The sequence below is a fragment of the Strix uralensis genome, chromosome 14 (assembly GCF_047716275.1).
Source record: "Strix uralensis isolate ZFMK-TIS-50842 chromosome 14, bStrUra1, whole genome shotgun sequence".
Classification (NCBI taxonomy): domain Eukaryota; kingdom Metazoa; phylum Chordata; class Aves; order Strigiformes; family Strigidae; genus Strix; species Strix uralensis.
Genome location: NC_133985.1, coordinates 2,467,060 through 2,492,921, shown reverse-complemented (window position 1 = coordinate 2,492,921; position 25,862 = coordinate 2,467,060). Strand labels below are relative to the sequence as shown.

Here is a 25,862-nt window from a genome sequence, read left to right as displayed (position 1 = left end):
TTTCCCTATTCCAGGAAGCACTGAAAGAGCCAGAAAGATACCTTGTTTCACAGCATTAGTCATGCACCTTTTGATTCACATGGATAATGCCTGTGCACTAGAAGAACTGAACTGAAGGATGTAAAGGAGACTAGAGCTTGCTTGATCTGTGTGTGGCAAAGACAAAGATGACCAGTCTGCGTCTGTTCTATTTTACTGTCTCCGAGTGCTACTGGATTAACTCAAAACTGCCTAGGAAATTGGTTTTTCAAGTTTGTGTTCTTCCTCCTGCTGCCCCTGAAGGCAGGTACTTTGTTGAGGTCTGAGGCGTGTTTTTACAGAAATACCAACTAGTAGCACACAAGGAATTACGTTGTGCACAGGAGTTTTGTATCAAGTCCCCTTCTGCCCTTCTGGGCAGCATGTCCCTTGGGGACGCCAGCCCCTGGGAAAGCCCTCCTGTGTTGGTTCACAAGGGTGCCTTGCTGCCAGACGATGCCATTCTTCTGGAGGAAGGCGCTGCCCCGGGCTGTTTGTTCAGTGAAAGGGCCAGGGTCACTGACAGATCCCATCATTTCACTGCAGTGCAACTCTGTTGACACTTCTTTACCCCAGGGGAAAATCTGCCTCATTGTCTTTTCTGACCCTCAGCACATATGACTTAGCCACGTACTAATTATCTCCTGTAGTGCTAGTGGAGGAATAAACCATGGGGAATATGTTGTCTGCAAGCTCTGGGGGACAGGATTCACAAGGAGACCTTCAGCCTGGCCAGAAGAAGATCCCCCAACATACCTTTCTGGCCAAGAGAAAAAGAGTCCCCCAAAAGGCACTTTGGAGCGATGAGTAAATCACCCTCTGCGGTGCCAGACTACAATAGGAAATAGGGAGATCAGCCCTTGGTTGGGACCTACACAAAGATCCTGGCAAATTCTGGCTGGGAAGGCTGGGCTCCTCTGTTGTAATTCAGACATCTCAGAGTTAGACATCTAAATGTGAGCTTGAGCCCGGAGGCCTCCAGTAGAGTCAGAGGAAAAGAAACAGGCAATTCATCTCAGCCAAGGAGGAACTTTTCATGACAGGAGTCATGCTCCCACCAGCACTTTGGTCAAGCTTGAATCATTTTTTCCCCTCTTACCTACTGCCAAGTGGAAATAGGACCATCTTCCCAGGTCATCTCCTCGCAAAGCCATTCATCTCAGAGCATGTGAGCAGGAGAGCAGCTCAGAGTTCCCTATGGGAGTTTAGCCACTTCTGCGTCGTTCAGGACAAAAATAGCTCTAGGATTACTACTGGTGTAGTATTTTATTAGCCTTCTAAAAATAGGGTGTCTGACACATAAGTAATAAAGAAGTCAGTGAATTAGCTGATGAAGAGAATTTGAAGACTACAGTATATGTGGCCCCTAAATTGTCAGCGAAGAACACCGCACATAGTAAACATACCTGAGCTCCTAGGAAAAGGAACTTTCCGAACATGACCCTTGCAAAGGACACACCGAACACATTGCTGTGGTTACCTATTAACTCCATTCCTCTCTATTTGCACAGAGCCGGTGGCAGGAAGCACACCGATACCGCAGAGAGCAGCAACACCAGCAATTGCTGTAACGTGTACTGCTTACACTCCTGCCAAAGGTTTAATTGATGCCTCTGTGCTGTCCTGGCATTCTGCACAGTGGTGCATTTGCCCTGAGAGAGCAGGTTAATGATTGGCAAGAAGATTCAGAATATCCAATTCTTCAGGTTACAGTCAAGAAGCGTTGTCCAGCAACCATCAAACATCAGGCAGCCCCACGGGTTGGAGCAGGAACTCTCAGTGCCCTGGCCTCAAGGAACACATTCATCTTCCCCAGCACACAGTGGGATAAAATCAGGTAGAAGAGATCACTGCAGTGTGAAGCAGAGTGGGGACAGCCACAGCAAAGCACCTCTGTCGAGCAGGGCAGAAGTGGCAGCCAGGAGCATCCTGTCCCCTGCACAGCCAGATGGAAACCACCCTTATCTTCCCTGCGCTTCAGTTACAGAGCACCACGACAGAGCTGGGCAAGCCGGCTGTGCCTTGTGGTGCTTGGGAAAAACAAGTGGCCCTATGCTGGCTGCTACAGACTCTGGGGCATGATCTGGCTAGCTCAGGATTAGCTACGGAAACAGCAAATGAGAAAAGGATAAAAAATGCCCTCAAGCAAAGCAATCAAATAAGAGGGGGAAGGACCAGAAGGTTTGGACTTTTCAGCTCAGTCAGCATCCCTTCTGCAGTGGGTGAAGTCCTCCTTCCTCCTCCCATCACAGGATCATCTGCCCCACTCAGTGTTTGACCTGCTGGGACTGTGGGAGAGGCAGGCGTGGGAGACAGCTAATGTCCTTGCGGGTGCCCAGGATAGGACCGACCATCCCCTGACCCACTCTTCCTGCTCTCTCCTACCCCTGTCCCCCAACATTAAAGTGCTGTTCTAACCTGAAAAGCAGATTTGCCCCTTCTCTGCTCAGCAGTGCTGTTGTCTCTCTGTGCCCAGGCTTGGGACAGGCTGACTTTAAAAGGAAGACTCGACCAGTCCTCACTCTGCAGAGCTGACACTGACACTGGTCTGAGTGAGAGCTGGAGTCCCTTCTGGGTCACACAGTGTCAACAAAAGGGGAAAAGATCGATAAGTATGCTCCAAAGAGCAGGGTCACTTGTGCAACCCCCTTCCATCCTCCAATTCGGCCTGGGGACACATCACTGAATTGCCACAGTTGTTCCTGCAATGGGAAGAGGTGTAAGGCAACAGAGGCAGCATAACGCAACCACACACCAGTCCCTGGAGTGGACTTTGCGGCCACTCCGTTGAGAGGCAAACTCCTGTGTGCTGCTGCTCCTTGTGCCAGGCAAGTCTGTGGCAGCTGCTGGGGCGTGAAATCAATAAATACGTAAAAGCTGAATTTTGGGTTAAGGCTGATGCACAGACCTGATGTCAGGGCAGGGTCTCTTGTACTACTTGTCCTGGAATTCAAGGCAATTGATCCATCCCATGAATGTTTCCTCCAACCCCAATGCCAGGATTTGAACTTCTTTGAGAAAATGTAGATCCTGGAGTAGTACTGAGGCCAGCTCAGAGCAGGTTCTTTCCATGCTTACTGTGCTATCTCACAGGAGCACGCTAGCAGCCTCCCAAGAGCCAGGAACCTCCCAGCACCAAATGTGGAACAGATACCTCCCTGTCCCAAAGAGCATAAGACCTCAATACAGAGATGAGACACCCCTGGTAGGTGTGCAGCCAGGACACTGTGCAGAGGTCTCACTATCTCAGCAACCAAACCACAAGCTCATTTTGTAGCGGGGAGGGAAAGAGAGGATCAGTGCTGCTGCAAAGGCGGCACAGAGGTCCTAGTTTGGAATCGGATCACATATTAGATGGAGGCTGATAGGCTGGGCAAATCAGAGGCAGGACCAAAACTTCAGGGATCGCTAGAAGTGGGAAGGAAGGCCTGAGAAGGCCTTTAAAGCAAAGCCAATTAGTTTTAAAGAATCAGGGGAGGAGGAGAGGGAGGTGCCATACTAAAAGCAGTTGTCTGGGGGGGGAGCCCTGTGCAGAGCACAGGAATTCAGATGAGCAGAGCCACGCTGCAAATACTCAGATCAGGAAAAAGCATTTGTGGGAACAGAGGTCATGGGAAAGGGATGGCACCTTCAGATGGACAGAGAACTACCCCTCCAAAACCTCTACAAAACATAACACCGCGGTGGCGCACAGGTTTGTGCAAGAGATTCAGTTACAGTTTTGGGGCTCCTTTCTGTTTGGAGTCTTTGGGATGCATGTCATTCTTTTCTTCCTAAGCCATTTTTCTGCACCTGGTATGTGTCACAGATACTCAACGGTGCCTGATCCATGAAGTATAAGGGGGACCTGGCAAATTCATGCCTGTGGGTATATAATGTGCTGTCCCAGATTAACTGCCTGCAGCCTCAGCCCTCACCCCAGCCCTCCTTCCCCAAGGCAAAGCATTTGAACTTAAACTGGATGAATGGGATTTCAGCTCATGTCTCAATGAGTGCTTCAACCTAATGTGTGACATTTTGCAACTGAAGCGGGCTAAGGTCTGTAGGGAGATTTTTTTTTTAAAGCAGCCACCATCACTGGAAAAACCATACAAAATTTCAGGCACATAAAGCTCCTTCCACCTCTAAGTCTGCACACACCATTAGTTGAAGCAGCCCAGCATCTGACTATAACTTGTTAGCCACTGTAACTCAGTCAAGTTTGATTAAATGCCCATTCCCTGAACGTCTTAGGAGCCCCAACTTGCAAAGTTTGTGGATTGTTCTAGCTCAAGACCCAACTGCTTCTCCTTTCAGTTCTCAAATTCCCTGGTTCAGTCCCAGGTGCATTGGCCAAGATGATGTCCATCATCTCCTTTAAAACAACAAACAGACAAACAAAGGAGATGCTCTCCTTCACACCCCCCTCCAATAAAGTGCCTTCAGCAGCTAAAACCAAATCCCAAATATCGGAGACTTATAATGACATCGTGAGAGTTAGCAAGGCAGAAGCTCCCCTGGTGATTATAACAACACCGGTGCTTGAGAAGAGTCTTTGCTTCAAGGCATCTGGAATTGCTCTTGCAAGATCCATTGTCAAATGAGCTTTTTCCTTTGTTTAAAAATGTCAGCCTGAAGACCCCTGCCAGAGTGGTGGTATAGCCTGCTTGGGTTCACTCTGGCTCCCACAAGGCTTCAACAAGTTCTCTTTGCCCCTCCTTGTCTCCAGGCTTAATTAGGAAATCATTTATCTTTATTGGCATTCTCTTTCCCCTGCTGCTTTGGCATTATTTTTTTTTTGCCTTCATTCCAGAGCAGTGAGCTGTACAGGGAAGACCACAGCCCCATTCATTGTGGGTGGGGAATAATCTACAGCAGGGAGCTCTACAAGGAAGACCCCAGCAATGAATCTGCCCCAACCAGCATTGCCTGAGGGACTACTGTACAGAAACAGGAGAGGAGGGTATCCCTTGGCTCCACTTACAGGCTAACAATAGGGATTCCTGGTGATACTGAAAGTAGGACACTACTCCCAAGGGATGTCATATGGTCAGCCTGTCCCAAACTGAACTGCCAACCCTCTCCAATCTAACGATACGCCTACTTCATCACCCCAGCAATCTCCCTTGGTAAAAGAGCACACAAAGAGAAGAGGCTGTAAGGACAGCCACAGCTAGGAGACTACCAGGCTCCTGGATTTCTTCTGACTCCAGCTGAAGATCTACATGTATCAGGGCTGAGCCCCGAGCACATCCTGAAGTGGGGTAGGTTCTCTACACCTCCACAAACAGAAACTCCCTTGGCTTTCTCCACAATTGGCATTTGACCATTTACCAGGACAGTCAGAGAGTCAAAACTGAGCCTTAACTTCTTGGGAGCTAGCAGCTTCAATCAGATCTCAAGACACACTCAGCAGAAAACAGTATTGCTTTGGCAGCTCAGAGCGGGAGCCACTCACTATGCTGTACCTCCACAACTGCATGCAATTCTTTCTGGGTCATTTCTCTACGTTCCCCATCAACTGTGTTTTAATTTGAGCCAGAGATAAAATTCCAGCCAATAATTTCTTCCACCTTAAAGAGAAGTTTCCTCTTCGTGCAAGCCAGGCTTGCCCCAGCCTGTTACTCATTACAGATGGAACATGCAGTTCAGAAAGGAGGAATCAGAATTGTTCCCCTCCCTCCAGAAAATATCCATTGAAAATACCCGACTCCTTTGCCTGATGGCACCAGAAGTTTTGGCGGTAAATTTGAAAAACAGGAGGGAAGATGATTGATGGAAAAGCTGAAGAGCTGGCATACAGTTAACTGCTCCTCTCCTCCTTACAACATATGCTTCCCCTATTTTCAGAGAGATCTCCTACTCTAAGAAGGCCAGTGGGATCAGATGAAAACTTGATCACAAAAAAAGGGCTTCAGTCATGCTTTCTAGTTAGAGATCTCAAGGCTCTTTTAACACACAGAGAGGAAAGCTAGGCACAGAGTGGCACAGGAATGAGTCACAGAGGGCAACCATGTTCTTCTTGTCTCCCGTCCTAATCCTCTGCATGTTGTCCAAGGACCACAGCATTCCAGGCAAAGAGTCTGACACAGAGCTGTGCCCAGCTCTGCTGGGGACTCACAGGGCCAAGGGAAACACCATGGACAACACCTCCACATCCTGGCAAGGCTCATTTTGCCTCACTCCAGCAGACAACTCTATTAGGTCTTTGGATCAAACTTTTAAAGAAGTGATCCTGTGCACCTGGCCAGATGCTGCATAGTCTGTGAAGCTTTTTGCCTTGTGTACTTCCTCTATGAAAGTCCCTCCCGAGTGTTCTATTTCTAGCCCTCTGAAAACCCCACTGTACTCTGAACTGAAAGGAAGACCTGAGGATTATCTGGAGACCAGTGTTATCTCTAAGTGGAGCCAGATGTATAAACCCCATTATTCTTGAATTAATCATCATAGAGTAAGACTTCCTTTCTGAGCTTTACAGTTTAGGATGCTTATCCTTCCCTGGAGTCCCCTCCTAACATGCTGGAAATAATGATGTACACCCATATCCCATGTCCAGTTTTGGATCCCTCTACTAAACTCAGCCCCACTACCTACTTAACGGAGATATGCAAAGTCATGAGGGCTCCCTCAATCCTCAGCATGCATGCACAGAGCAATTTTTAATGTTTATTGCATGCAGTCAAGATCAGGAGTCAATGCCAGTGAGCACTCTGCCCTTGAGGTGTTTTCAAGCACTAAGACCTAGGAAACGCAGTGGAGAGGAGAGTCTGAAAGCTGAGGATGCCAGACGGGGTGTGCACAGACCCAGCGGGATCTGCGTGGAGGAGCGTTCCTGCATTGCCGACTCCTCAACAAGGGGCAAACGGTCAACAAGGGGTTATCATCTCCAAGCTGTCCCAGCTCGACAGCTGCTTGAGTCTAGTCTCTGTAGTCAGGCCCCAGCCCCAGCCAGGTAACCTCTCCACTGAATGGCGTGTTTTAATGGCAGCAGGGAGCAGAAGCAGGGATGGGAGGCGATTCTGGGGGCAGAGCAGCTGGGGGTGCTTTGGGCTCACACCTTTGCTGCTGAGGGAGCTTCAGACGCTGGAGGAGGCAGGTGCTCAGCTTTCTTTACAATGTTTATCCTTGGGCTTATTTTGCCATCAGGAAGCACTTCTAGCACGCACATGTCTTTGGCCTGTCACTGGCAGGCTGTGAGCCAACGTGTTGCCATGGAAACCGGTAAATGCAAAATTATTACTTGACAGCAGTGTCCTGAGAAAAGAGGATCAACCTTCTGCCATATGTTTATGTCCCTGGCCCAGGGAGTGCTTGCCCCCCCTGCGCCGCTGTGGGTGGGATGCCATCCTGTCACAGCTTCGTGCTGGACACAGGGTGCCAGGAGGCAAGGAAGAACTGTGATCTCTGGGAGCACAGCAGGGAAATGCTGCAAGAGGCACTTCTCACCATTGCCAGGATCCCTCCCCAGAGAGTTTTGCCGGGTGTTTGGTCTGGGGCTGATTGCTCTCTAGCTCTGAGGGAAATAGCTCCCCAACATCCCTGCAAGACCCCAGCACCAGGGAGCTCAGGGTCCCACAAGCTGCCTGCCCGCAGGGATGCAGCGTCCACAGGCAGGCTTCCCACGCCTGGCTGCAGTGCTTGGTGCAGACATTCCTCCAGGGCATCCCAGCTCCAGTACCCAGCAGTAAACAACTGCGGCCATGAGGCTGACAAGGGCCACAGAAATACTGAGGGCAACAGAGCAAAGAGGCAGGCAGTTCTGCCCCACCTCTGCTGCCTGCAAGCCCAGACAGCCCTTCCTGAGCAGACGGCTACGTACAAGCCTGTTATCCTGGATCTGCTGGTGTTTCTAGCCTAAGCCTTGCACTGACCACCTCTCTACCTCATCCAAAAAGAGCCATGAATCTTACAGTTATTACTGTAAGGAGGTCAACCATTTTGGGTGTGACTCTGAAATCAAAACCAAGAGAACTGAAATTAAATTAGAGCAATTGACAATGACCCATTCGAGCACTAACTGATTTTTCTAACTGATTTTTAGTGGCTTCTAATTTTAAACATTAATACTCTATCAAGTCCATAATGAGAAGAAGTGAGCTATTTTTCATACACACAGACATAACATATGTTAGCAAAGAATTAGTTTCGAATTTTCCAAGGGGTCAGGCAGTTGCAAGCTGACTTTGTTGCTGGTTAGGTCAGGATATATGAATGTAAGCATAGTTACGATTATGGAATAATTTTAAGATACATCATATGTAAATATTTGACCTAGAAAACCGTTAAAAAATCCATTTAAATCAATTTCCATTGAGAACCCTTTAGCTTAGTCACTGGGGCCTATTTCTCCTGGTGTTTTTGCAGTGCCTGAATGAGGCAGTCCCTAGGATGACACTCACTGAGAGCAGCTGCTCAAGACCTTTGCTGCGTGGGGAGTTTGGGGCAGCCACGATGGAGCTTGCCCTGGGTGCAGCGATGCAAGGTCTTGAGTGAGACAAGGCCTCAGTGGGTGACTATAGGCCCATATCAGATAGTATCGTGATGTGCTCTTTCATCCTTGCAGTTGCCTTAGATGCTTTTGAGTGCACCTAAATTTAGGGGAGAACAGAGCAATTCCTCCCACATTTACGCAGGCCTGCTGTTGGCTGGTGGGGCAACCACTGAGTTTGGATAGCTTCTGCGTTCAAACCCCGAATCACAAAGCAGGATTCACCCCTGGTAACCTGAGCTGCCTACAACCAGGCTACAGCTAACAGGGAAAGAGTTGTCTTCCCAGGTCACTGGACACCCATCTCAGATGATACCCAATGACACAGTTACCCAAGGAGAGCCCCATCTACAAACCCAGCATCTATCCTGTGCACTCCTTGCACCCCTCTCTCCACTACTCTCTGAGGAAACTGGGAATTTTGGTCACTCTCTCGGGCATGGTAAATGGACTGGGCATGGCCCTGTGACTCCAAGGAAGCATCGCAGTGTCGCTCAGCAGTGACTTGGAGAGCACAGCACCACTTCTAGCCAGATGGTCCCCCGGACCCAGACACTCAGCATTAGTGAGCAGAGGCAAAGCAGCCCCATTGCATACTTACTTCCCATTCCCATACTTGATCCGGATGTCTTTGCTCTTCTTCAGCTCTTTGCCATCTTTAAACCATTTGTAGGACGGCTGAGGGTTTCCAGCAGTCGCCTCACATTTCAGTGAAATCTTTTCACCGACATGAACGTTTGGGCTTTTCAGTTTCTTCAGTTTGGGAGGGACAGCTACAAAAAGAGAAACCAGACAATGTGAAACCTGCCTCTTTCAGAGGCTGCGCACAAGTGATGTGAGCCCACCAAGCCCCCTCCCGTGGGAAAAGCGTTTGCTGCCCCTGCTGCCGTGTGATGGCTGGAGAGGGGCTGCATGCCAGCTTGGCTACCCAGGTTCTACCAGCACACAGGTAGGGAAGGAGCACAGAGTCAGAAACATTCCCATGAGGAACAGAGGGAGCCCCTGGGTCTGGCTCGCTGTTTTCTCTGCTACACGTGGCCAGATTTGACTGCTCCATGGCTGTCCTTACTCATGTAGGCAGGACCTGCATGTCTTCTGCTAGCTTAGGGGTTTGCTGTGCTCTCCAGGCTCTCCCACCACGCCAGAACCGCGGATGCAGGAGCTCAAGTTCTTTGGAGACTATTTTTCCCTGCATCCTGACATTGCTGCCGATGATTACCAACGCATACATGACCTCTGCCACTGCCAACAGGCATGCTGCCAGTCCCACAACCCCACCAACCACAGCCAGAGCATTTCGCTGCACAAGGAGCAGAGGCAGGTCACAGAGAGTGGTCCCCTGTCCCCCAGCAGTGTGTGCCATGGATGCTCTGTGCCTGCTGCTAAGATGGACGGTCATTCAGCTCGACAGCATCAGCAGCAGATCAACAGCCACTGAGAGGGGCTGCAATGAAAACCTGCACGTATAAAGGATGAAAGGGGAGGGACACCTATTCTTCATGTTGCAGTTAGAAAAATGAAAGAATAAAGCTATTTAAAATGGCCTTAGGACCTGCAGCATCAGGCTGGCCAGGACCTGCAGTGTCAGGATGGCCAGCAGCCTTTCCAGTCTGAAGCCTGGCTCTGCATGTGAGCTTTCATGGGTGTTTCAGAGAGATGATTTTACCTTGCACCTGGAACATGAGGCAGAGAGGGAGACACTTCTTATCAATCTCTGCCAGGCTTCATATTAAACCTGACAAGAAAGGATTAGCAGGCTTGCAATTTTTCTTTCAACTGACAGGTCTGCACTCTTCTAGCTCCCTTTTTCATTCTCAGCATTAACCTTAAAAAAAAAAATAGCAAGTTGCTGGTTTTGCCTTAAGAATGTTGGTAACAATGGTTTCCACTTGTCTAAGATGTGTTACAGATAAAGTATTTCCTCTGTCTAATATAAACAAGCCATCTTTTAATTGCCTTGTGCATTCTGATCTTGCGATATGGAAGAGCAATCAAAGGAGGAGGAACTGGATGGGTTGCATTATATAGATCTTCGCATGTCTCCATTCATTCTTCATGCCAAGCTAAGTTATCATAGGCCGGTTTTATTTAAAGACTGTTTTCACTGAAAGCAATCTTGCACAAAATAAAAAGCACAGCAATCATCAGGCATATGCTCGTGTGGTAGGTAGACTTTCATTTTGCTTTGTTTCATGTGCGGAGGGTATGAGAAGCAAAATTGTCCTTAATTGAAAAGATACAAACATGGACAGAAATGGAACAATTCAGGGTAACACAAATTGTCTGAGCAAAGCTCACACTGACTGAAATGCAAACCCAGCGATGTCTGCAAGCGTGAGAGGAGAGGTGCCTGGCAGCACATGGGTGGGTAACGCAGCAGGTCTGATCCCAAGCACACGGGACCTTATGCTGACTCCGAGCTGCACAGCTCCACGGGCACCAAGGCACAGAAGCAAACTTAAGATCCAATAGTGCAAAGAAAGCATGTTTAGCACACCAAGGAAAAAAAATAATAAATCCCACCAACTATTCTTCCTGACTGATATTTTTGCACACTCAACCCTGCTGCAGGCTCCCTAGAAACCTGTGCCACAGGCAACAGGATGGGGAGGGCTGCACATGAGCTGCTGGGGCAGGGACCACAGAAAAAACTTGGACAGCTGCAGGCAATTGCTTCAGGCTGCACACCAACGTCTTGCAGTGTTTCCCAGGTCACTGTGCTTTGGCACAGACAGAGAGACTTCTGAACAAGAACTGAGTTTTCCCCAAATTTCAGGAGTTCTGTGAAAATCCAAGGTGTCCTGGGGTTTTGTGAAGCCAGTATTGCTGATCCTTGCCTGGAAATGGGTCACCCAGAAGAGCAGGAAGGCAATGAATGGAGAAGAGAGCTTGTCTCTTCTCAGAACACTGTGCACAGAGAGCCGGGAAGGTAAACAGGACCTTGCTTTTATAGGGGTCATTTTGGGGAATAGAGAAATAGACTCTGTCAAATATTTATTCTGTCTGAATGTGTGTTGGTTGGCTCCTGTTGTACACTGAGGTCACCCTGTACCATGTCAACAGTATACCTTAAATATTAAATATGCCTTAAATACTGGGAAGGTCCTGACCTTGGCATTGGTGCATCTATTATTTCCAGGCTTGTGGGCTGCACAATAATGAAGCAGGCAGCATGGCCTGGGAGAAAGATGTGTCAGCACTGTCCCTCTCCCCAGAAAATGCTGGCAAGAGCAGAGCAAAGCTCAGAAACCTGGTGATTGTTGAAGGAGAGGGCCAAGGACAAGCAAGAAACCTTCCAAGATCTCTATTCCTTGGTTCCTCCCCACCGACATGAATCACACCTCGTCCAAGCATATGCATTTCTTGCACCTTGTGCTCTTGGTTACCAGTGATAAATTACATGTCATTCCTAAACAGGCAGGTCCAAAGAGACATATGCCATGCATGGCAGAGATGGAGCTGACACTCACACAGGGCAGGGGCTCTACCTGCATCACACCCCTCCAGCAGAGTCCTGCCCAGAAAAAGGGAGGAGAACATGTTTCCTCCTCAGATTGCATGTTTTCTGCTGTCTTACTGCAGGAGGGAAAAGGACAGTACATTCAGCTCGCAAACCACACTTCATGGACTGTAATTCTCCAGTTGAATCAGACAGGCTAGTGAAAGGGGAATCCAATCCAGAAATATTTTGGACTGTGTCTGGGAACAGCGCTGTGCACAAAGAAACAGAGCTGTGCTCCCTGACACCCAGCACATCTGGGCACCTTACTGCTACACTACAAGCGTGGCTTGTGTTTGGACAGCATCATGGGAAGAGCAGGCAGAGCCCCAGGCCTGGGGACGCAGCATCCAGAGCCACGCACAGGCTGCACCAGTGGAAAGGGAAGCCCAGCCTTGGTCTCCTGGAAGAGCTGCTCTGGACTGGAAAGTCTCTCTTTATAATTCCTGCATCTCTGAGAAAAACACAGAAATCCTCATTTAGAGCCATTAACTGCTGGTAAGTCTGCTTAATGCCAGCCAAAGACCTTCCACTGGTTTTTATCCATATTGTTTAAACTGCAGCCCTTATTCCTAGCCTGAATTTCTCTAACTTTGGCTTCCAGCCAAGAGATCTCTCTGCCTTTCTCTGGTAAATTTGAATCCCATCTAGCAACCAGAAACCTCTTTCCTTTTTAGGTTCTTGTAAACTATGAATGAATCACCTTTCAACCTTCTCCAGCAGTAAACTAAAGTAGCCTGAGAGACCAAAGCAGCGCACAGAGTGCTAACACTGTAGTATGTCCAAGTTTTACATTTTGGTTCATTTTCAGCTTCAACATCAGCCCGTTTCCTATCTCTGTCCTGCCCAAATCACAGAGTTGCAGCTCAGAAAGTCATGCGCTTGGTTCAAACACACGTGAGGATTTTAAAAGTGCCCCCTTTCTTTAGTGCTCTGAACATTTTTGGTCACTTTTTCAAATACATTGGGAGAACAAAGTCACTAGCTTCATACATACCAAGATAACATACTATCCCTGGCAAACAGTCTCAGATGTATACCAAGCGGGATCTAGGTCCAATTTCCTCACGTTTCCACCAGCTCCCGGCTCCCCAGCCTCCTCCACACAGGTTACTGCTTCTCAGATGAGCCAGCACAGCTTTCGTCAGAGCCAAAACACCGAACCATGGCCACCCAAGTCACCCCATCACCGTGGCGCAAGCTGAGCTGAAGCTGCCATTTCAGCTCCTCGCCATCCCAATCTCATGGCTCTGGTCTGCCAGCTTGTAGTCTCCTCCACAGCTAGTTCAGCCACACACACTGCTCAGCCACCGCTGCCGCTGGGTTCATGAAAACGGGGAGGAGGCTTTTGGCTGTGCTTGTCAGACTGAGGCTACAGGTAGCTTCAGGCAATCATTTAGGTCACCTTGCAATCCTGTCAACCCCTCCTCTATCCAAGTCTCCTCTCTACGGGCGTGAAGAACAACCAAACTCACAAAGCCTGAGGTATTGGACAGAAGAGGAAACTGTGCTCCAGGCAATTTTCTAACAGACAACCACATCAAGAGTATGCTGTGCTGCAGAAGGGAAAGTTTAATTCTGCTAGAGCTGAGACCAACAATAAATACAGATTTTCTACAGGTTTTTGCTCACTCCAAGGTCAGATGAAACCCAAGCAACCATTAGATGCCAGCCTACACAAGTTGTGTAAGCCATAAGAATTAACCCTAAAATGTGCTGGGGCTGGGATCAACAAATGCACACAATTTCCTAACCTGTTTCAAGAATCATGTTTCACTAAGAGGCCTTTCTAGGAGAGTTTTGCCCTCTGACAGCAGTCCTGGCATCTACTGCCAAGTTACCACCTTCTCATGGAGAGGAGAGGGTTACAAAAGTCTAAAAAATTGAGCTCTAAATTAGGCCATATGAATTGCTTGAACATCCACCATAAAAGGACTTATAATTATACACTGCTTTAATTAATTCACTTCTGATTAAATTTGATATTACACTGAAGTACCTTGATGATAACAACATCCCTTTTACTTCTGGTACCTGAAAGCACCTTAGACCCTCAGCTCAAAACATCATTAATCATAAACGGGCAGAGTGCCCAAAGAGAGTCCAACAATGGAGCAGTAACAAAACCACATCCCACCCACAAAACATCATACATAAACAACACCTCGGCAGCATAAAGCAGAAGCAAGTCCTCCTGGGAAAGGTGCTCAGGGAACTCTTGAACAGCCAGCAACACTAGCCACAAACACTGCTTCAAGAGCTGTGTCTTGCTCACTGTGGGAGATCCTCCAGAGTGGACAATCTACAGACACATCTGGGATCTCTGGGCAATAGACTTCATGAGTAGATGTGACTTATCTTCCTGGCCTCCTCCAGAGAATGCAGTGCCAACCACTGGAGGCTTCCCCACACTGCCTGGCACATGCGGGTGGCAAAATGTTTAGGTAGGTGGATCTGGAGAACTGAGAGGAACAGGATCCTTCTGTGTCTGAGCAGCTGAGGAAGAAGGCAACTTAGCTTGAATTCCTATGGCCATGGAAAAGGGAGGCTGAAAAATGCTTTCTCACAGGAACAGGGGGAAAGGCAAGGAGAGTTAGAACCTACAAACTCACAGATAATGCCTTGACATGCCTCCCTCAGAGTAATGGCTTTCAGCACACTCAGACTGCCCAAGCCATTGGCCCCAGGACAGCCCTTCCACACAGGTGCCAGGGCTTCCAGCCTCTCGGCTACTGTGCTGGGGTGGAGAAGCTGCAGGTCCAGCAGTATCTCCAAGGGTCTGTGCTTCCAGTTCTCAACAGGGTAATCTGGACACCCAAAGAATGCTACAGGCACCTTGAGCCTTTCAGGCTCCTTGCCATTGAAGTACAGGATCTGGAGGCATGACACCTGCCCAAGTCATGTCTCAAAGGTCACTAAGCTCCTTCAGGAGAGTCCCCACCACTTTGCTCACCCACAGGAGTACAGGCCTCCCCTTTTATGTAGGGCACCTCAGATGGAAGGGTTTCAATCTTCTCCCAGATAGAAAATTCCAGAATTCATCTTTCCATGGGAAATGTTTTGCAGCTTCGACTTGCTCCAAATTCAAACACAAACTTTTGCTAAGGTGGCGACTCCTTACCAAACAGAAATTTTCCCATCTCTGTCATCTCTACTACAAGGTGAGGACACACGTCCCTGGCACTGGGCATCACCATACATGTCTGGAGACCAGACGTGTCTTTGGTGAGCCAACATACTCTGCACTGGGCCAATACATCCTACTTCTTGGCTAATGCAGCCCTACTGCTTCTGGTATGCTTGTTGCCTGTACTGTTTTTATCAGATGTGATGTTCCTTTGGCCTCTGCTTTGGCTTTTATTGGACAAGGAGACAAAACTGAATCTCAGCAGCAGCAGCAGCTCCTGATCACCTTGACTCTTTGACCTTTTCAATACTGGCTGCAAATGCCAACTTGTCAAAGAGGGACCTACTCGGAAGAAAACGCCCTCCAGTCAGAAGGAATGGAAACATAAGACCCACTTGAAAAAAAGCCTTGCTTAACACTTTCCATGCTCTAAGTGTTCGTCCTCCTTTTTTCTGTGTTTTTATAGAGAGGGTAAAGACGCAGTCACTGCTGTGCACCTAGGCAGGCTGTGGCATCTGCAGCTGCAACTCTGAACAGGGTTCAACTCTTTGGTGGCAGGGTCACAAGAACTCCTCTGAGTCTGTGACCCTCCAATGCCCCTGAAGGTAACAGGGCTGTATTTAACTACAACTGTATCTGAAACACGGGAGGGAGTGAAAGACCCCGGCTTTAATCAACGGATAGACACAACCTCCACAAACCACATGCAGTCCAGAGCCTGCGGGAGAGAACCTTGATGTCAAACCAACATATCGCCCTATACCAACCTCTGCCACAACCCACCAGTGGGTAACTACAAAACTGAAAAGATAAAATATAATATGGTATCTGTAATATGCTTTATGCTTTAGGCAACTTATATTTCCAATTTACGCAAAAAGGACGATCAGACTTTCTCACAGCTTTTAACATGACTGTCTTTGCACACTGCAGCAGCTCGCTCAGATCTCTGCAGCCTGGTCAGGGGTACATGGCAGGTAAACCACAATGTCCAATATAAATTTTCAAGGGGAAGCATTCTGCTGTAGCCACTATTAGGCCTTTTAATTAACACACAGCCATGTTTCTCTTACTAGATCTATGACAGTGAGGTCTCCACTGGGAGAGCCAGCACTAGACATCGTGGCTCACTTTGAGCATTTACATCTCGCATCCACTGTCCATGGGTCTATCTGTGCAGTAACTGCAAAGACACAGGCTTCAGCAACGGTTAATAACCTAAAGCTCTCCAAGGACACGGGAGATGCACTCTGTGCCTAGCATTCATCATGCTGCTGTGCCTTTCCCACAGAGGTACGCCAGCACGAGTCAGAGGCAGAGCTTTGTGTTTCTGGGAGAGGTCCCACTTTGATAGCTGGAGACACTAGGTATGACAATGCAGGAGCCATTCCTCCAGGTCCTAAAGGGTCTGCTGAGAACATCCACCCAGCTGACTCACAGAGGACAGACAGTGTTGTGGAGAGGACCCAGATGACTGAAGTGTTAAGATGCTGAAAAGACTGAGATCAGCAGACCTGGGGTTGGAATGAAGCTTGGAAACATTGCTGGAGCCAAAATGGCTGCATTATTCCTCTGTACATGCCCCATAGCATCCCTACCATATAAGTTCTTTTCCCTTAACTAAGTTCCTGTAGCCCTCTATCTCAGGGAGGAGAAATGACTGCAATACCGATCCACAGCACTGTATATATTTAAAACTGGGAGTTAAAACAACCAGTATTTCCATGACCATTCCCATCGGCCAAAGAAAATTGACTGAAGAGTCACAAGCAGGTTTGCTGATTTAGGTTTGCTCTCTATAGGATGCCTCTGGCAGCTCAAATCACATGAAAAGGTGCCACAAAGCCAGCAAGTTCACTCTCCTCTTATAAATACTGGCTCTATTTACATAAAAGAGCAACTGATAAATTCCTCCTCCTCTGTCTTTCTCTTTTCCACACTTAATATTTAGTTATTCTTCTTTCAAGTGAAAGTTTTGAAATTGGTGTATGATTTGGTCCACAGCCCTAGGCTGAAATCTCAGCTCCACTGAAATCAATGAGCATTTGGCTACTGGGCAAGGATGTCTTCCCAATATCCAGGCTTTTCACTCAAATTGTTAAAGACAGCTAGGGTATGCTTTTATCACAGATTGGGCAGAAATGCTGGAGGTGCCCATGCACATGGCCACTCAAACACTTACCTGAATGACACAACAGCTACAAGTAATTCACATGCAAATATCCAATATTAAAATCCAGGGCTGAAATGCTTGGATTTGCCAAACCTAGTACTCTATGAACACTAGCTGGTTTGCAAACAATGTAATTGGAGTAGAATTGCTATTGTGTTTGTTTGTTTTGAATATTTTTGGCCAGGAAGTTGTCCTGGAGGTATAGTTGAGCATAAGTGGTCTGGTGGAAAAATGTCATTCATTCTGTTCCTATTAAAACCAAAAACAATAGCCACACAAAGACAGCAGCGACAATTTCTGCTCTTCATGCCTCTAACAATGTGTTTTCAACCCTAAAGGCAACATCTTGTTTGTACCCAATTGATTCTGGGATCATATTTTATATAATCAAATATATCTTTGAACAAAGATATATTTTATGAACTGCTCAATTTCCAGATGACCTTGGAAACAGCAATTCATAAAATATAGCTTTATCTCTATCTTCACAATCAGCTAGAAAAATGGCCCACCCATACTCTATGGACTGCCAGTCAAGACCCAGCCAACAAATTAATTACCCAGAGCATCCAAAACTTTAAAATACATTAATTCTTTGTCTCAGTCACTGAACACTAAGTATAAATTACTTGTCCTAGCACCATGGTAAAGACCTGGGTAGCATCCATCATCTTTCAATCACCAAAGGAAAGTGTAACCCTCACCCCAGGAGACAAATCAATCTAAGCAAAAAAACTTGTTTCATTAAATGTTTATTACGAAATCTGTACATGAAACCATATATAGACCCCTTATGGTCATGGCAAAGCTAAAGGCTGTGTTTTGGTTACAGGGAAGGATTTGCTGATGTAAAATGGCCATTAGTGTAATAGCATTGGTTCTAGAAAGGGATGAAAAAAAAAAATTAGTGTTTTACAGTTCTGTCAACCACAGGAGTGTTTCTTTAAAACATGGGGGGGAAAAGCTCAGTTAAAGGGAAGCTGAAATTCTTTTAACAGAGACTGCCTGCACTGCCTGGGCTCTCCCAATAACAAGGGGACAGAAAACACACCATCATGGACTGGCAGCAGCACTGTAGGTAAATTTGAAAAAACAAGAGCTGCTGCAATGCTGTAGGTACAGAACAACCCCAACCACCACCCACCGAGTCCTTCAGATAAATCAGCAAGAAGGACCACTACAAACAGATAAATGCAACCACGTCTTTGTTTGAGTGAGGCACAAGGTTTACCAGGTAAACCTCTCTCTCTCTGCTTAGCCCTGTCTTGTGCCCATCAAAGTTAGGTGTAAAAGCAAAGGAGCGGGGATGCACTCTTAGATAGCACAGCACTTCTGGACATCTCTTTCGTCCTCTCTCAATATATTGCATTTAAATAGAATAAGGACCCCAGAGGTGTTAAATTACTGAGATGTGAGGTCTGAGGTCAGGAAGACCATAAACACAGAGCAGTCTGCAGCACCTCACTGCGGAGAGACTGTTCAAGCCCAGCCCACAATCTGCCACCTTCCCTTCCCCAGAAGACTCACAGGTGTGAGTCAGTTTTAACAAGTGTTTTTAAACATGCTTAACATTGGCAAGTGGGAGAAAGTCAGCAAAACCTGGGATCAGTTATGCAGATGTTAATTCAGGGCAAGCAGAAGTCAAGTGAAGGGCAGATGCAGCAGCCCAGCTTGCAACTTTTTTTTGATATTTCGACCTCCCAGGAAGTCCTGGGCCAGAGGACGTCCTGGGATTTCACACACGACCAGGTACAAACACTGCACAAAGTAGGACTTCAACGAAGAAAGCACTTTAATGTCTGGACAAATAAATTCGATTAGCGGTCTCTAACATTGAGGCAGGAAGATTTTTTACTTTTAACCTATAAAATCACATTTGCTAGCATTCCGTGACAAACGCCAACTACTTGCAGTCTTAATTACAGTATTTTTTTCCATGTCTCTGCTTACTTTGAAAGTTCACCACTGTCTCTGGCAGGGTTTTGACAAATCCACCAGAGGGTATTTCCAAAACAGAAAGCCGTGTTTTTATCGGGATCACCCCACAAGAGACCTTGGGGCTTGCATTAAAGACTTGTTTGTTCTCTGTAATGTTATATTAGAAAGACTAAAAGTTTTTCTGTTAGTTCAAGAAATGCTTTAAAGCACTGGTACCAAAAGAACCTCAGACAGTGACCGCAGGTCTGTTTTTCATCCAAACACAGGAAAAGGAAAGAAAATAAAGATCATCCCTGAGACAGCTTTTTCGAGGCAGCCAGATACATCCATGCTCAAACCCACCGAGTGTGGATGGAATTACCACCCTATACTGTAATATTCTCCCAACGCCCAGGACATCCTGGGTCCCTGCCGCTGCTGGAGTGACAGCCCACATCAGGCCGAGTTCTGCTCTCTTCTCATGTGCTGACCTCTCTGCAGCAATCAGCAGGACCCTTTGCACAAGAGAAGAGGCTGTGCTGCGAGGGGCCGGCTGTGCGCCATGCTGGCAGCGCCCGCGCGCTGGCCGAGCCAAGGGAGCGCCCCAGCCCCGCAGAGAAGGGGCCACCCTCCTCCGTGGGCTGCAGGGAAGCAGCTAGCTGTAAATTCCGTTTGGGACTCTGGGCACTGCCCAGTGGAGACACTAACACAGCGTGTCTCCTGCCTTGTCCAGAGTGTGGCTTCCCAGCATTGTTCTGAATAGCTCCGGACCCCCACTGAAGCACAGCGATGGGTGGCTTACACTGAAATGTCCCCCAACCAGGCTGATTTATGGTTGCCAGGAGTCTCAAGGATGTCAGCTCTTCCTGATTAATTTTTTTATCCTTATTTTCCCTCGTTTTATATTTGAATATTGCTTATTGCAATATTCTTCAGAACTATTCTCTGGAAAGCCATACTGGCTAATTTTTGGCTTGTAAATTGCTCATGAGCAGTTTGTGGCTTGTGTTTAAAAAAAAAAAATCAAGCAACTCTGGCTCATTTTGGTTGGATAAAGAGATTTTGTGGCCTCCATCAATTCTAGTCCCTGACAGCAGTGACAGAGCTCTTATTATCACAAACATACAGTTGCAATTTTAAAATTTGCTTCCTGTGACTCTTCGTTAAAATTTAATCAACATTTTCTGCTTCCACAAACATTTCCAGCAGAAAGTTCACTTTATAGAATATTCATGGCCAACAAGTAAGAAGGAAGGTAAAAGAAATATGTGTTTGTGATGTGAGCAAACCCCTGTTGGTTGTCTAGCTACTCCACTGAAGGATTTAGGGAAGAGCAGCAGCAGAAGGTGTGACCCAAGTAATTTTCTAGAAGATATTGCAGAATGCAAGCAACCAAAACCAAAGACCAATAATGCAGCAGCGAAACGTGGGTGAAGAAAAGACAACAGGCAACATAGTGGTGGCCCAAGCAGAAAGACTATGCTGAGTTCACATGGATAGGGGTTTATTGGACCTGCTTTACATCTAGCTGTAGATCACAAGGTAGGAACTTTTGCCAAACTGGCCAACAGATCCTGCACAACACAAACAACTTAAGGTGAAAACCAGAATTCTGAACAAAAGATGGTTGTTGAGCAAAAAGCTATTAATAGTGCTGGGTTTTATCCCAGAAATGTTGCGTAAAGTGGGACAATTCACATCCCTTCTCTGTGCTTCCATTTCCTCTCTCAAAGATCCCACTTAATATATTTGGGGCAGGGACTGTCTCTTGTTATGACTCTGTGCTGTGAATAGCACAAGGGGAACAATGCTGCAGTCGGGACCTCTGGATGCCACCACAAATGCCAATTTTAAGCAGCAGTGACAACAAGCGGAAGGACTTTGGGATCTAAGGAAGACCTGAGAAAAGACAGGGCACAATGTGGAATTCATCTTGTATTATAAGCATGGATGGTTCTCATCTCCATACAAGAGTGACAGGGAAAAGCAAGGAAGCAGTTGAGCTAGACAGAAGGAAGAACACTCTTTGCCCAGGCACTCCAGCTTAAGCAAAATTCCTCCAGAGCTGCTCCTTCACTTCTGCACTCTCACTGCCCCTCCCCTTCACCATCTCCCCAAGCCATCCTTGAATAGCTCCACGCAGAAGACAGCACCCACCTACAAACCCAGAAAAGGGATGTTCAGGGGGCTGAGACACAGTATGAAAAACCTGATGGGGAAGAGTGGGGTCTCTTCTGCTGGGGAATATTTTTGTAGGAAACAGTCTAAATATCCTGTGCAGGTGACTTGCTTTCTGCTAAACATGTAGAAGGTGCAGTGGTGCTGAGGAGCTGCCCTGGAAACGCCTGGATTGATCTTTACCATCTTCAGCACCAACATGGAAAGGCCCAAAGACAGCAAATCCCAGGATTACAAGAATAACCTTGGAAGAACACTTCAGAAGTTGAGCAGACCACATCCCTGCCCTGAGGTGGGATCAGCCCTGCAACATCCATCCAACTCACCAAGATCCAGACACACAAACAACCTAGTAATACACATCTACACTGCATCCCACAGTGTGCCCCAGGACCTGGCTGACTTCAAGGATATATACATGATCCCAACCTCCCAACCTCTCCAACAGACAACACTAGATCCCCTCTGGGAAAAGGCCCAGGGTCCCTGCAAGACAGGCTGTTCCTGCAATGGGTACACTAGTTAGCAGGTGATGGGGAACCCAGCTACATTATCAACTGTTGAGACCTGTGAAGCTCTTTTGGTCCCCAGGTGCAAAAGGAATGTTCCACCTATTCCCAAAGATGTAGCCCATCTCTCCTTTTGTCTTCCAGCCCCTTACACTGCCCCTTCTTTCTGTTTTCTTCTCCTTGCCCATGCCAGCTGCCACCAATCACAAGTAACCAAAATTACTCATCTTTGTCCTTCCAGTCTCAATTCACCTTGGCTGTGAGATGCAAGATTTTTTTCCTTCCTTTGCAAAATCAATGATCTTGAAAACCTTGAACATCACTCTTAAGCCCCAGCCTCATCCTCCTTTCATTTCTGGAGATGCTGGCTCCCTCCCACACCGCACTAAAGAGCGCCAGGCAGCCTTGGCTTCATGAAACCAAGAGGGCTTGAATCATCCTCTCAGACAGGCACCTGAATATTGGTGCTGTTTTTCTGGTTTTCTGTCAGTTTGGGATGGCGTGTCAGGAGCTCTACTATCACACACAGCTCAGAAATACTTCAGTGCTGCTCCGAGGCTGTGTCGCTCTCCGGTCACACTCTCCCCCTGGCTGCAGGATGGAGAAGCTGAGCTCACTGTACTCACACTCGGTGAAAGGTGACTGCTCTTCACCCTCATGCCCTCTCTGTCCCTGCAGTGGCAGTTCCTCTACGTAACGGTCAAGCCTGAAACACCACGAGAACAAAGCCTTCCTGCTCACCTAGATGCTGCTCTTACAGGACCCCGTACACATGCAGAGGAAGGATCCATCCCAGATCCACTTTTACAATGATGCCTCTGAGCAAGGACCCACACCAGTAGTTACCTGGGTCTCACCCAAAACCAGGGGATCATGAAGACTGAAAATCACAGTCAAGCGCAGCCTACCCTATTATGCTTTTCATCCCAGTTTTCAACTTGCACCCCTCCCTCTGTAATTTGGTGGTAAATAAATGTCTGTTCAAAATACCAGATAATTAACTGAAAGCGTCTTTGTGAACATGAACAAAAGCTAAACCGACACCTCAGACAGGATCACACATCAGCCCTGGCATATGAAGGAAGTTCTGAGAAACCTTCCCAGGTAACTAAAGATGAACAGATCCAACTTCCCAAGTACTCGTAATTGCTGTAGGAGCCCCAAGGAAATGCAGGAGAGGTTAACTGTGTGCAGCTCACCATGAAGGGCAGTAATTGGCAATACTTTAGCTCCCAACACTGCACTCTCCTTCACTCCCCTGACAATTTGACACACTGCTGTTTATCCTAATCCATTGTTCATGGTCCTCCCCACCCAGTTTTCAGTCCATGTGATGCTCTCCTGTCCCTACCAAATGGAATTAATTTGGGGTGCTAGGGCTCTATCAAGAGACTTTACTACAGTCTAAATGCTGGCAAAGTAATACCTGCTTTCATACTGATATTTTGGCCTTTTATCAGACACTCAGAGTAAACAAGCAAGCCATCACATTTTTCTGAGGCAGTTGGCTCGTAATCCCTGGCTCCCTCAGTGATCCTCTGAATAACCAGATAACTTTCAGAGGGAGATCCTGGTCAGCAAGGACTGTTTATCAACATAAACCTTATTCTCCTGGAAGTCCCCTCTACCTCTAACTTGTTATGTAAAGCTGATGCTGCTAAAACATTTAGCTGAACTTGGGTCAAGAGAAGATGGCTTTTGAAAGACTTCCAATGGTTCATTTGCAATAAATGGCTAAGGAATAAATCATTTCAGCCCTAATGAGTCCTCAAGCAGCCAATTCTGTTAGCAGGGCAACTCCAGCAGCGAAGAACAGGGGAAGGCTATGGTGACATGCAGGGACTTGTGACAAGCACAGAAAGCAGACAGAAAAGACCACCATGATGCAGAGAGGCTGCCATGTTGGGTTAGACCATGATCCTTGCTAGACAGGGACCTCCACTTCATGGCAGCAAGTATCACTTACTCCTTTTGAATAACTTCCCAGTAGGGAAGTCTTCTGCATTCTCTCAAGGACAGAGCTGTTTTTCTGCCCTGATGCCCAGAGGCTTACAACCCCCGCGTGCATTTTTACCCTAGTTAATCCAGTTGACAGCATGCCTATGCTTCATATAAATGTCTCTCCCTTTCTGCCAGTCCTGCTATGCTCTTGCCTTCAGTGACTGCAGTGACAACAACTTCCAGGGATACTGATGTATCAAGCGAAAACCAGCTGGGAGCAGTTGGCGATGTCTGGGCTTCCACCTTTGGCCTCAGCAGAGACATGGAAAAAAAAGTGCTTAATTTACATGACTTTCTGTACTGTCATGGTGTTCCTTCTTCTTTCAGGGACCTCAGATTTCAATCCTGTGGGGTGCAAGCTCTTTCCAGGGCCCCTTCCCCCACTCCCAGGTCCTTCCCTACTCTCACACCATCCTTTCAAGAGCCACAGTAATGCTTCACATGGAAAGCACTAGTAGCCTTGCACCAGTGTGACTGGGGGCATGGGACCTCCATCCACCACCAGAAGTTGGGCTGGGGACCACCACCACACCTCCAACCCCAGTTCAGCAGGCACAGTCCACCTGTGGACCACAGCCAGCTCCCCATAGGACCATTTCCCCAACATCTCAGGTCTGGCATGGTGGGGCTGAGAGCACTGGAGGGGCGCATTTGAGGAGAAGGCTTCAGGAAGCTTCATGCTCTGGCATGTGAGGGCCACAGATGACAGCTAGGGTGGTCAGTCTGATAGCTCTCCGTGAGGACCATATTTGTTGTCTACAAAGCTAAATACCATACCTACATACAACTCCCATAGCACACCGCCCCAGCAACTCAGCCAGTTCACACGGACTGCAAGCGCAGCGTGGAAGAGCTGCTGATTCAGGGTAATGCATCAAGTTGAGTCCCAGGCTGCTCTGACAGGTTTGGACTCGAGCAGCTAATCCAAGCCCAAACCTGAGGAAGCGGGACTGTCAACTCAGGTTGGGCTGCACAGCTTCTCTGTTTAGGGTGCTCTCGGGAGCACCTTAGGGGTAGGCTTTGCTCTGAAGTGGTCCCTCTTTTCCGGGGACACAGGAAGCCCAAGGGCACCAGCCTCCTCCCTGCCACCCCCTTGTCTCCTCCACAGTGCTAACCAGAGCCAGCATCGAGAACCCAAGGCCAGCTCAGAACAGAGCTGCCACAAGAGCCTTTGGCTGCTCAGGTCAAGTACGACTGTTCAACCAAAGTCCAGTCAGCAGCACAGTAAAAATACCTGCCTTTTTCTGCAGAATAAGAGGGTTTAAGGCAGGAGTCTGGTTCTTTCCCTTTAAATTCACACCCTAGTCCAAGCATGTTTTGCAAGAGCCTCTCTGTGCAGACAAGCCCTGAGGCTTCAATGCAGAAAAACGCCCCTGCTGGGGGAAGCACCCAAGACATTTTGAGGCCAGGGCCCAGAGTATTACGATGAGGTGGCTGCTAAGCCTGCACGTGGCAGAAGAGATGGGGCAGGCTCAGAGACATGCAGTTCTCCATTAGCGTGAGCAGACAGTAAATATGTACAAGAGACACTCCGTGTCTCTTCTGGCCTGCAAATAAGACCACAGAGAAAACAAGTGGAAAGGAGGAGAGGACAGACAGATGCCACACACTCAGCTCAGCTCACTTGGAAATCATGAATTGCGCCTCTTCTCAAAATGGTGATACCGGATTAAATATAACGAGCTATCCATCTAGAGATGTGTTTGAGGCTTGTTATCATCTTTGATATTGTGACTGTTTAGACTCCAGAGAGGACACACTGTATGGCTTTGCCCTGTGATGACAATAGATAAGAGAAATTGGAGATTCCCACAAAATAAAGCAAGTACAACACCTGGGGCTTTACGGGAAATACCAGATTATCACAGTTCTGGTAATAAAACCAAAACTGTTGGCAGTGCTTCAGATTACTACTGCTTCTTTTTTTCTTTCTAACCCCCCCAAAATGAACAAGACACCTACCTAACCCTGTA

At 47.5% G+C, this 25,862-nt stretch overlaps 1 protein-coding gene across 5 annotated transcripts in view; it reads right to left on the bottom strand.

The window, feature by feature from the left end:
* The window catches only part of NRG2 (neuregulin 2), a 171,453-nt gene that overhangs the window by 54,131 nt on the left and 91,460 nt on the right, over nt 1–25,862 (bottom strand). For all 5 annotated transcript variants that reach the window (XM_074884117.1, XM_074884118.1, XM_074884121.1 and 2 more), the window contains exon 2: nt 9,087–9,258. In XM_074884117.1, the coding sequence (XP_074740218.1) occupies nt 9,087–9,258 (172 nt within the window). The remainder of the gene's footprint in view (nt 1–9,086; nt 9,259–25,862) is intronic.